Here is a 13,152-nt window from a genome sequence, read left to right on the forward strand (position 1 = left end):
AGCGGAAGGCATTTTTCTGCCAGGTCAGCAATATTCGATGTAGAGGCTTGCTGCTTGATGCATGTCCGCACCCTTTCAGACGCCGTTTTGGGGGTGGGCTGTGTCTTGGAGGTGGCGAGAGCATCCAATGGGAGCGTCCACTAGTGACATGGATCCCATCAGTCACATAGCCACATTTTTCTCTCCCTGTTAGCCTCGTGACATGGGATCAGATAAAGTGACATGGGAAATATGACAGATGAGGCGAAATGCGTATACGCTGTATCGGCAAAGGAAAAAAGTTACACGCCTGCTAAAGAAACTATTATGCTCCGCCTTGGTGTCGCCATAGCGAACGACCTCCACGCAGGAAAGCAATGTACCTTCTCCACTGCTGTGGGTACTCGTCACTTTCTACGGTCTTCTTTGTGTGATGCTTCTCCAGCACCAGAAGCCTGGCTTCTGATCTCGGCCAAGGTTACAGGCAATCACCACCTACCCGCAACTTTTCATAGCCAGAGCTCCGCATCGTGAAGCTATGTCTGTGTCTTTCTTGCCCAGTTCTTGCAGATTCAATGCAGAAGCTGCCATCCCTGCGCCATGATGTGCATTTCTCGCCTTAGCTCACAAACTCCCTGTCTGCCAGGGAGGTAGCTTTCGCGTTTCGCAATTGTACCTTTTAGAAGTCACTCTGATTGTCTTCTTGCAAGAGCTGACTCGGGACCCTCTTGTTGAAACTGCCCGCAATTCACTTTTTCTTCGACGATTTGCATTGCAGTCTTCTCTGCATTCTCAATTGCGCCTGCAGCTCTTGAATTTGTCAGTGATGTCTTCTCCATAGCTCGTACCTTGAGTCCATCTAACCGCTTGCATGTCTTTATACATAGCTTTCGCGACTGAACCTCCAAAATTTCTTCTTCTAGTAGTGTCTTTAGCCATAGCCGGCTGCAATGGGATGCTCAGCGTCAACCCTCGATACAGAGCAATCGGTTACGAGGTGTAAGAACCGGAAACACTTCATCAAGCTCGCAGTGCGACATCGTCATGCTTTTGCGGCAGCACATGCAGCATATATCCAGTCTCTGAAGAACACGGGAGCAGCAATTCGACAGTTTGGTGAAGGTGAGGCAAAGGAAACACAGATAGCTGAGGCACCTTCCAACATCCCGGATCCTCTTTACCTTCCTCCCCCATTGCCTCATTTCTTAGCTTCGTCACCTCATGGGCAGCCCTCCCCCATAACAAGGGCGGCCAGCATGCCTCCTCTGCGGGCGCCCCCTCTCACAAACACAAGCCCAGCACAGACCTCTCCCCTCGGCAGAAGCCCAACTTCTAACTCGAAAAGTTCGCCTGTGAGACACACAGGCTTGTCCCCTGTAAGAAGCTCTAGCTTGAGTCCACACGGACCACTGCAAGAAGAAGGAGAAGAAGAGGAGGAGGTCGGCGATGAAGAAGTGTTACAGAAGAAGATGTATGATATCACAGACGCAAAACCTCCACCTCCACCCCCCTTAGTGACTGCAACCCCTCCACCCCCTCCTCCACCCAAAGGCTCCCCTTGGGATTACCTGGAGTTTCCATCTACTACAGGAATTGACGATTTAGGCAACAAAACTGGTGCGCTTAAAGTGGAAGAAATGCCCAACCCGGAATTACTGCATGAAGAAACCCTTGCTCAGGAAACGGACCTGCAAGAAAATCATGAGGAGCTGAGTGTTGCATCTAAAGAGGGCCCACCTCAATCTCCTCAAGTTTCAGCCAAACTGAGTAGCAGTGGAAAAGATCTTAGTCACATTCTCAGAGAGCTGGATGATCAATTCTTGTCTGCGTTTGAAAGTGGAAAACTGGTGGCAAAGTTGCTAGAAGCTCGAAAAATGCATTATCATTCAAACTTGGCTGATACTACAGGTACGGTTTTTTGTGAGAGGGCTATGTTTAGTGAGATCTATTGTAGTAATTTGGCTACACAAGAGCTTTGTGTCGAGTGTGTCCTTTAGCATCAAAAGTTACGTCTTGTGAGAGGCCTTTGTTTTGTGAGAACTACTCTAGTTATTTGGCTGCATGGAATCTTTGTGTCGAGTGAGTTCTTAGCATCAAAAGGCAGTGTTGACTTACTCTTGTTTTGTGTAGAGATGTTGATGGTTTAACATTGTGACAACTTGGCTAAAAACCTATGCCACAGCCACAGTTTACAGACTTGATGTTTGAAAGAAAATAGGTAATTTATGTGGTTAGCCATGTCAATCAAGTGCTTGCAGTCATGGTTTGCATGTTGCAGCATTACAATGTCGGATCAATGTTGCAGCCATGGTGATCACTCCTCACAATTAGATTGCTACTCCTAACTTTCCATTGGAAGGTGTTCCCCTAGAGCTTCACAGTGAGAAGAGGCTGAATGGCTTTTTTCGTTTTAAGCCATGAAATATATGAGGCACCATGAAGTCAAGTAGACATGCATGTGTCAAAGCAACTTAAGAAGAGAGAGAGTAGGATCTAGGTAGCAAAGAGAGCACTACTATTAAGATTCAAGAAGCAAAGTAAAAGATGATGGTGCTGTCCACCAACGGGTCCTTGGTATAGAGCTTATGTAACATTTAATGGCCTAAAATCTTATGTGTAGCGGAAATTAGCATGAACATAGTGAGCATTTCATTAGAGTTGATTCCTAATGAAAATTACAAGAGTGCTTGGGTGGAGAGAGCAACAAAAAGCATAACACCTAGTTAGATAGCATCGACAATACTTTCAAAAGAGAGAGCAATTAAGCTATTGACAACAATTGAGGACCGGATTTGCATGGAGCCGGTCCCCCCTCCAAAAGGCTTTGTATTATGGTTTCTCCCATCAAGAGAGACATTGTACAATACAATTCTTTGTGTTCCTTCAAGACGAGCTAGTGCAATGAAGATGGAAGCTTCATACACCAAGCAAAACACTTAATCAAACACAACTTGAATTATCCCCGTTCTCAGACCCAAGACCTCACACACCTTCGAAGATGGTGAGAGCTAGCAGGGTATGAGAGTAGATTGAGAGGAAAAAGAAGTATCTTACGAGAAAGAAGTACATCTCCTCACATAATCACTCATATTAGCATAGCTTAGCTTAGTAATTAGCCTGGTAGAGAAGATGAGCATGCATTGAAGCTTGGCTCTTGGTTGGATTTGCATCCACATGCCAAGAGAGTGTTGATGTAGGCTTCTATCTCACAAGCTTGGAGTAGGTGATGAGCTCTCCATTAAAGCTTGGGAGGAGATAGAGTATTTTCCCTTCACACATGGTCAAGTGTGAGAGTGTGTGTGTCAATGCCAAGCAAAAATCAGCCCTCTCTCTCTCTTGGGCGAGCCCTAGCTGCTAAGTTAGTCTGGCTTTTGCCTCATTGGACCTCCCCAGGTCAAGCCAATAGGGATTAAGCAGCATAAGTGATAGCCTTCTGACATGTGTCCCCCTTTCCCCTTTTGTGAGAGCTTTAGATAATTAAATAATTAAACTAAACTCTCATTGGACCCCTTTGCCTCCTGGCCAATAGGAATCAGGCAAGCCATGGGGCTCCTGAATGCTCATTGGACCCCTTGGGAGACTGCCCAATAGTCTTCTAGGACACTTAATTCTTATTGGTTTCTTTTATTAAATGTTTTTAAATTAATTAAACTAGATTTACTCTAGCCTAATTCTCATTGGTCCACTTCAAGGGTCTTCCAATAGGAATTGGGCATACCTTGTGGGCATCTGGCCTAGGGAGTTGACATGTGTCCCTCATTCCCTTTGTGTAAAGGGAGCCTGTGTGTGTGTGTGTGGCTTTCTCTCTCATCCCCTAGCTTTGGGGCTCGCCCCCTCCCATGTAGGGATGTAGAAAGACTTTTTGGGCACACACTAAGCATCCAATTTTCCCTAAGGTTGACCTTTGGACACAACCTTTGAATTTTGGAACCTTAGCATTTTGGAAGTCTTAATGGGCTGAACCTTAGGGTCTTTTTAGCCCGTTGTTTCACATGGCTCTTTTGCAGATGGCCCCCCCTTTGGATCCCTATTTTCCCTCCTTTGGATCCCTACTGTGGCCGGTCTGCTAACTTAACCAATATTCTAGCTTTTTCTCCCTTGGTACTTCCCCACATTAAATGATCAGTTTAATATGAGAAAATCATTTAGGAGAATTAGATATTGATTATTATGACATTACCTCTCTCTTGAAATCATAGTCGTCCTCGACTATGGTGTAGAGAAGATAAAGCATATGCATGAGTCCTTTTCTTAGCGGGTAGAGGATCCCTATGTTACCCTACGACATCATTCCATAATGGATGACTAGTCCATTTGGCGCTTGAGAGCCTGAGGCTGCCGCAAGCATGTCTGCACATTAGTCCTATCAGTCTTCCATAGTAGAGTGACAAGCTCTACTTGGTGTTCGGGAGACGTCGTCTCCGCAAACTTGATCTAAGCATGCATACTACTTCATTTTTGTGCACAAATAAAGAAAAAGAGAGTCTTATAAGACAAAAATTTTTGTTAATTTTTAACATTTTGTACATTTGCTTACTCTTGGGAAGCATTGTAAGCATTGACAAGGTTTAGGTTATCCTTTAATTGTATGCCTTGCATCCATCTAGCATCTTCAAAAGGATAATTCTTAAACTTAATAAGATATCGTCGGATAGTCTTACCGCCTCTTAATACCTTGTCTTCATGTCGGAGAATGGACTCGGGCTGCAGCACCTCCTCGTGGTCCTCGATCTCCGGTGGGTCTTCAATAGTTGGTTCTTGAGGTGGCTCTCCTTTGTAAGGCTTTAAGAGGCTCACATGAAAAGCATTGTGTATGAGCCAATGATTGGGCAACTTAAGTTGATAGGCCATCTCATTGATTGGCCTAAGAATCTGGAAGGGACCATAGTACCTTTTTGCTAGTTTAGCATAGTACTTTTGGTGGCCCGTAGGATTCTTGCCCGTCGTGTGCCTTAATCGAGCCTTGGGAAACTTTAACAAGACCCAATCGTTTTCTTTAAAGGCTTTGGCTCTTCTGTGCTTGTCAGCAGCAGCCTTTTGCCTTTGCTGTGAGATAGAGATAGCATCCTTAATCTTTTGGAAAGATTCTTGTAGGTCTCGGCTATACTCATCTGCAGCGAAGATCTTCCCATGTACCTTAAGTAGCAAGGGACTTTTTGATCTTCCCTCAATTACCTCGAAAGGTGCTTTTCCTGTAGAAGTATGTACAGTGTTATTGTAAGCATACTCTACTAAGGGTAAGTACTTCTCCCATTGGGATCTTTGATCTACTTCCGTTACATAGGCTTTAAGTAGATCGAGAATAGTTAGGTTAGCTATTTCACTTTGGCCATCAGTTTGTGGATGATAGGCCGAAGAGAAGTTTAGCCTTGTTCCTAAATTCTCAAAGAGACCCTTCCAGAAATTATTGGTCATTCTAGGATCTCTATCCGACACTATGGACATTGGCAAGCCATGGTACTTGAAAATTTGTGAAATGAAGAGGGTTGCCATTTGATGGGCTTTGATAGTCTTTTTGACAGGTATAAAATGAGCTTGTTTACTGAACCTGTCTACTATCGTCCATATTCCCGTATTCCCATGGATAGACTTAGGCAATCCAAAGATAAAATCCATGGATATGCTCTCCCATGGTGAATTAGGGATTGGCAAGGGTTGAAGCAATCCAAGTTGCTTCCCTCTATCAAATTTTGTCTTTTGACATACCACACATTTGGAAACATACTCATGTATGTTCACTTTCATGGTAGGCCAATAGAAATATGTTTCAATTCCCTTTAGGGTAGACTGAATCCCTCTATGCCCCGCATATGGGGGAGCATGAGATTCATACATTACTTTCTCACGTAGTGAGTTAGTAACGCATAGTCTATTGCCATAGAGAAGATAACCATCTTGTAAAGTAAATGGTTCTTCTTTCTTCCCTAAGGCAAGGGCTGAAATCACATCTCTAAAATCGGGATCAATAGCATACTCATCTATCATTAAAGATAGATCATTGTGAGTTGCTATGGAAACCGCATTCACTCTCGGTCGTCTTGAGAGTGCATCGGCTACTTGATTATGCTTGCCAGCAATGTGAGCAATATGAAAATGAAATTGCGAAAGGAAATTTGCCCACCTCATTTGTTTGTCGGAGAGCTTGGTCTGCGTCATGAAGTACTTAAGACTTTGGTGATCCGTTCGCAGAATGAAAGGAGTCCCCAATAAATAGTGCTTCCATGAGTCTAAGGCATGTAGAACTGCAAGGAGTTCTTTTTCGTATATGCCTAGAGCTTGCTCAACAGGGTCGAGCCTTCGACTCTCATAGCCTATGGCGTGCCCTTCTTGGAGCAAAACAGCCCCAAGGCAATCACCACAAGCATCACATTGGACCTCAAATGGTTTTGAGAGATCCGGTAGTGTAAGCACAGGTTGAGAGATAAGCTTTTCTTTAAGCTTTTCGAAAGCATTGTTCTCCTTAGCAGACCACGTATACCTAACATTTTTCTTTGTTAGGTCATGTAATGGTCCCGCAATTTGTGAGAACTTTTCTATGAAGCTTCTTAGTTCATGAAGATTCCTGGGTTTAGGCCATCCTTTTATTACCTCTAACTTGGATGGATCCATTTGGATTCCATCTTGAGAGATAATGTGACCTAAATATTGAATCTCTTGCAAGAAAAATTCACTTTTCTTTCGATTAACATAAAGTTTATTCTCTCTTAAAACTTGAAATATTACCTGGAGGTGTTGCTTATGTTCCTCTAATGAATTAGAGTAGATGATAATATCATCAAAGAACACTCCAGTGAAGGTTCGATGAGGTCTGAACAGCTTCTCCATCAAGCGGTTAAATGTGGCTGGTGCATTAGTCAAGCCAAAAGGCATGACAATGTATTCGTAAAGACCAAATGTAGTACGAAATGCGGTCTTTACAATGTCTTGATCAACTATCCTTATTTGATGATAGCCACTTTTTAGGTCAATCCTACTGAAGTAGGTCGATCCTTGTAGCTTATCAAATAGGTCTTCTACCCGTGGAACGGGAAACCTATTCTTGATAGTGATCCTATTTAGTGCTCTATAGTCGACACACATACGATATGTGCCGTCTTTCTTTTGCACTAATAGCACAGGTGAGCAAAATGGAGATGAGCTAGGCCTAACCATGCCCTTCTCAATTAACTCATGCACTTGCCGCATAATCTCCTCTTGTTGAGCTTGAGAAACTCTATAAGGAGGTTTGTTAGGCGGTGAACTTCCTGGAAGAAGTTCAATTGCATGGTCGTCATTACCTCGTTTAGGAGGTAGCTCAGAAGGGATGTCGTCAATAAAGACATCTTGAAACCCCTTGAGAAAATTGGATAACTCTAATTCCTTTTGGTTACTTTTATTTTCTTTTGCTAAAGCATTAGGTTCATTTTGAGAATCTTTAACAAAAATCATGTACACGGAAATAGAGCTCTTTATTGACTTGTTGAAAGCTGGTGTATGTACAATGGGGATGGTGTTACCCATCTCCCTAGCATCTATATACATGTCCTTTTCCCTGAACTTAAAGGAGATTCTCCTTTCAGGAAATTTAACATGGGCAGCCAGACGGTCAAACCATGGTGCCCCTAGGATTACATCCTCATGCTTGAGAGGAGAGATAAAGAAATCCTCTTTGTCCACATAGCCTTGGACATGAAGCCTCAATTTCCCGATTAAGGGAGTGACTGAAGCTTCTTGCCCCTTGAAGGCACTGTCTGCGGGTAGGATATCTCCCATCTCGTAGGATTGTATGCTTAGCTTGGTGGCTAACTCCATAGATATGAAATTGTGAGTAGAACCAGGGTCAAAGAGAATAAAAGCATCATGTTCTCTTACCTTTCCCCAAGCATGGCATAGAGGAGATCCTTTGTGGTGAGTTTGGTGAATCTCCTCCTCTTGGATTTCAACCAAAGAAGCTCTAGGAGGATCTTGGCGGTTGTTCTTTTGGGGACAAGCGCGGTACGCATGCCCTTGTTCGCCGCACTTGAAACACCGGTTATCTTTACGATAACGCTCAAGCTCTTCAGGAGAGAGTTTATTCTTTCCTTTGTAAACTCCCTTCTCTTTAGCTTTGTTGGAATTGCCCTTAGGAGACTTTTGGACATTGTCCTTCCCCTTAGGCTCATTGGAACCTTTGTTTTCCGGGGGCTTATTATTTCTTTTACCCCCCGTTTGGAAATTGATTCGCGAGGCCACCATAGTATGGTGTATTACCGCCGATATGGTACGTGGCCTTTGGGAGTTGACATACTCCGCCATTTCTTCGGTTAAGCCCGCACAAAATTGTTGCTTTTGCTCTCCAAAATCCAACTTTTTGAAGACAGTGGCTTTGAGTTGTAGGTCCCAAAACTTGTCTACATATTTGTGGATGGATTCATTGGGAGAGAGCTTTAAGCTTCGCCATTCGGTGAGTACTTTGTCTTTGGCATCGGTGGCCAAAAACTGCTTCATAATGGAAGCTCTTAAAGCCTTCCATGTTCGTGGAGCTTCACCGTTGGCTCGTAGGCTAGATCACCATTGTCTGGCGGACCTTTGAAAGTACATAGCTACATGGCGTAGCTTAGAGGACTCCGTGAAGCCCTCATTTCCAAACGCCGCATCGAATTGCTGGATAAAGGCCAAAACTTTGTCTGTAGCACCGAAGGTGCCATCATAGGTAAGGAAAGAGATGCTCTTCCCTCCCTCTTTGAATTTCTTCAGCTTGGACGACCTCTTCCATGCGGCATAGGATTTCCTATGGCCTCTTCTTTTTGATGGTTCAAAAGTTGCACCATCACTTTCTTCAGAAGATGAAGAATTTGAAGAAGGTGGAGAAGAGGGTGACCTCTTTCTCGCCTTTTTCTTGTCTTGATCTTTGTCGTCTTCACCATAGCTTTCATAAGAGGAAGAGGATAAAGAAGATGGAGAAGAGGGTGTCCTCTTTCTCGCCTTTTTCTTCTCTTGCTTTTTATCATCCCTCTTTGAATTATGGCGTGGAGAAGAGTGTGATGGTCTTCTCCGCTTTGGTGGTGATGGAGAGCGTTTAGCCCGCCGTCTTCGTGGAGCCATCTCCGCCGAGGTGGCGGGAGACTCGCTTCTTTCTCGTTCCTTCGGTGGAGGCTCTTGAGTTCTCCTTTGGGAAGGAGATGCATCATCAAGAAGTAAGTTCTTGAGCTCTTCATATGGATTCTCTTCTTCTTCCCGAATCGGAGAGAGACCTCTTTTGGTAGTCTCACAAGGAGGCTTCCTAGGTGTTCTCTCGTCATGGTGATGAGCTTGGAGAATCCCGTGAGCACGGAGCTGCCGTTGCACTTCACTTTGGAGAGATGGATTGCCCATGGCTTGTTGAAGCCTAGAAACAAGATAATTAACAAGCATTGAAGCATCATTAGTAGCTTGCTCATGAGCAAAATCAAAGTTATCAACATTAATTTCACTCTCTTTAATATTGTCAGCCATTCTAACAACTTTTAGGTGTAAACTTTTTAGGTGTACTTTGGCACTTCAAGCCCTAGTTGCTACTCCTCTTTACCCCTTTAGAAAAAGCACTCAAGCTACTGTACCCGCGGCTCGAATACCATTAATTGCAAGGAATAGAAGAGAGGGTCTTTCGACACCAAAACAGCACCCGCTCCTGTCAAGCTTCTAATAGCTCAATAGTGGTTAAGCCGTAGGCAAGCCCCGTAGGACTCCACTATTAAGACCATAGCTCTCGACGGTGATGCCCCGTTAACTGCACAAAGGCAGGCGCACTGCAAGGCTGAAAAATCCCTATTCTACTTACTCACAGGCAATTAATAATACCAACCATTTGTAGCTAGCTTGAGGACCTCCCTTCTTGAGCAAGAAAAGAGAAACCTTGAGCTCTGATACCAATGTAACATTTAATGGCCTAAAATCTTATGTGTAGCAGAAATTAGCATGAACATAGTGAGCATTTCATTAGAGTTGATTCCTAATGAAAATTACAAGAGTGCTTGGGTGGAGAGAGCAACAAAAAGCATAACACCTAGTTAGATAGCATCGACAATACTTTCAAAAGAGAGAGCAATTAAGCTATTGACAACAATTGAGGACCGGATTTGCATGGAGCCGGTCCCCCCTCCAAAAGGCTTTGTATTATGGTTTCTCCCATCAAGAGAGACATTGTACAATACAATTCTTTGTGTTCCTTCAAGACGAGCTAGTGCAATGAAGATGGAAGCTTCATACACCAAGCAAAACACTTAATCAAACACAACTTGAATTATCCCCGTTCTCAGACCCAAGACCTCACACACCTTCGAAGATGGTGAGAGCTAGCAGGGTATGAGAGTAGATTGAGAGGAAAAAGAAGTATCTTACGAGAAAGAAGTACATCTCCTCACATAATCACTCATATTAGCATAGCTTAGCTTAGTAATTAGCCTGGTAGAGAAGATGAGCATGCATTGAAGCTTGGCTCTTGGTTGGATTTGCATCCACATGCCAAGAGAGTGTTGATGTAGGCTTCTATCTCACAAGCTTGGAGTAGGTGATGAGCTCTCCATTAAAGCTTGGGAGGAGATAGAGTATTTTCCCTTCACACATGGTCAAGTGTGAGAGTGTGTGTGTCAATGCCAAGCAAAAATCAGCCCTCTCTCTCTCTTGGGCGAGCCCTAGCTGCTAAGTTAGTCTGGCTTTTGCCTCATTGGACCTCCCCAGGTCAAGCCAATAGGGATTAAGCAGCATAAGTGATAGCCTTCTGACATGTGTCCCCCTTTCCCCTTTTGTGAGAGCTTTAGATAATTAAATAATTAAACTAAACTCTCATTGGACCCCTTTGCCTCCTGGCCAATAGGAATCAGGCAAGCCATGGGGCTCCTGAATGCTCATTGGACCCCTTGGGAGACTGCCCAATAGTCTTCTAGGACACTTAATTCTTATTGGTTTCTTTTATTAAATGTTTTTAAATTAATTAAACTAGATTTACTCTAGCCTAATTCTCATTGGTCCACTTCAAGGGTCTTCCAATAGGAATTGGGCATACCTTGTGGGCATCTGGCCTAGGGAGTTGACATGTGTCCCTCATTCCCTTTGTGTAAAGGGAGCCTGTGTGTGTGTGTGTGGCTTTCTCTCTCATCCCCTAGCTTTGGGGCTCGCCCCCTCCCATGTAGGGATGTAGAAAGACTTTTTGGGCACACACTAAGCATCCAATTTTCCCTAAGGTTGACCTTTGGACACAACCTTTGAATTTTGGAACCTTAGCATTTTGGAAGTCTTAATGGGCTGAACCTTAGGGTCTTTTTAGCCCGTTGTTTCACATGGCTCTTTTGCAGATGGCCCCCCCTTTGGATCCCTATTTTCCCTCCTTTGGATCCCTACTGTGGCCGGTCTGCTAACTTAACCAATATTCTAGCTTTTTCTCCCTTGGTACTTCCCCACATTAAATGATCAGTTTAATATGAGAAAATCATTTAGGAGAATTAGATATTGATTATTATGACAGCTTAGATGGCCTCTTTTGCATTAGATTCACCTCATGCAGTTACCCTAAAAGTAACCCATATAACCAACCTTAATCAGAATACATGCACTTCGTGTAAGCTTCAGCTTACGAGTAAGCTTTTAACCTACACTCTATACGTAACCAACCCCTAAAGCCAAGCATACCAAGCATGCACCCTCAAGTGCATGCATGCATGCTACTAAATAGAATTCCCTAACACATGCTTCTTTGTAGTTATATGCTATTTGACCCATATGTGATGCATATCACTTTCTAGCATTTAATGCCGCCTTTCACTTTGAGCGTATATAAGGCCATAATGCTTAGCTTGTAATTTACTCTCTTGAATCTTATTAATCTACTTACTTTTTTGGTATTTTTACTTGTGTTGCTTACCTCAGTTATTACTTATTAGATTATGAATGTTAACTTATTGCCTTGATTATGAATGTGACTAATCATTATCCGTCTTAATTACAACCTTACTCTACAGGATTATCATGATTGGCCACACCATGGCCAAATTTTACAGTGCAATACTTGAGGCAGCGCTGAGCTCATGCAGAGAGCGAGGGCTCGAGAGCTCTAGGACAGACATGCTTCAGATGAGCTTTTTCTACCATAGATCACATCTTCGTTTTGCGTTGCCTGATCAATGGGGCCAAGGCGTGGAAGAAGAAACTATATTGTTGCTTTGTGGATTTCCACATTGCTTTCGAAACAGTGCCACGAGATACTTTTCCAACGCCTATATGGATTGGGGTATATGCTTTATATGAGTAGATGACAGGACGAGTTAGATGCCTAGTAGGACTCTCAGATATCATTGCTAGCACCATTGGTGTGATTCAAGGGTGTCGCTTTTCACCCACGCTGTTTGGGCTCTACATCGATGAGATCTCTAATTTTGTACTCAGAGTTGGAGGATAGGAGGCAAATCTGGCAAGTACCACAGTACATATTATGCTTTGTGTTGATGATATTGTCTTGATCTCCTAGTCTAGGAGGGCCTACAGTTCCATCTCCGCACCCTTGATGATTTTTGCACATAGGGGGGGTATGACAGTGACTCTTGGCAAAAGATCTTCCACACATTCAGAGGAGTCAGACACAACACAGTTTTCACAGCAGCTAGAGAGAGAGAGAGAGAGAGAGAGAGAGAGAGAGAGAGAGAGAGAGAGAGAGAGTCACATACATATCTAGGGGTTGCTTCACCAATCCCGTCAAGCGCTTCACCCTAGCTTGGGCTACCATAGATTGTCAAAGTTGACGATGCGGAAGCGTAGAGAGAGAGAGAGAGAGAGAGAGAGAGAGAGAGAGAGAGAGAGAGAGAGAGAGAGAGAGAGATTCCTGAACCAATCAACCTTGGCAATGAATTATTGAATATGTATACAATCGTGGGAAACTATCCCAAGATACCTCAAAGATCTATCCGACGAGAGTTGAACTCAAGACTTGTTATTCAAGGGGGAAATGGCATAACCAATCTACCATAGTTGGGTGAGCTGAAGGTTATACCATTTTCCTCTTTCCTCTTTTTATTAACACACTCACACACCCACAGAGACACACACCCGAGAAGAAGAGAATTGTTAACTTCGTGGGAAACTATCTCAAGAGACCTCAAAGATTTATCCGACGAGAGTTGAACTCAAGACTTGTTATTCAAGAGGGAAATGGCATAACCAATCTACCACACTTGGGTGAGCTGA

General features: G+C 43.6%; 1 protein-coding gene across 1 annotated transcript in view; it reads left to right on the top strand.

Annotated features, from left to right (window-relative positions):
* The first annotated feature begins 294 nt into the window (after positions 1 to 294).
* LOC147462682 (protein ALTERED PHOSPHATE STARVATION RESPONSE 1-like) overlaps positions 295 to 13,152 on the top strand; it is a 39,538-nt gene continuing 26,680 nt past the window's right edge. Inside the window, exon 1 of the mRNA XM_086484843.1 lies at positions 295 to 1,887. Within this exon, the coding sequence (XP_086340969.1) occupies positions 930 to 1,887 (958 nt within the window). The 5' untranslated portion in view covers positions 295 to 929. The remainder of the gene's footprint in view (positions 1,888 to 13,152) is intronic.

Source organism: Adiantum capillus-veneris, chromosome 2 (assembly GCF_014529385.1).
Source record: "Adiantum capillus-veneris isolate H3 chromosome 2, ASM1452938v2, whole genome shotgun sequence".
NCBI lineage: Eukaryota > Viridiplantae > Streptophyta > Polypodiopsida > Polypodiales > Pteridaceae > Adiantum > Adiantum capillus-veneris.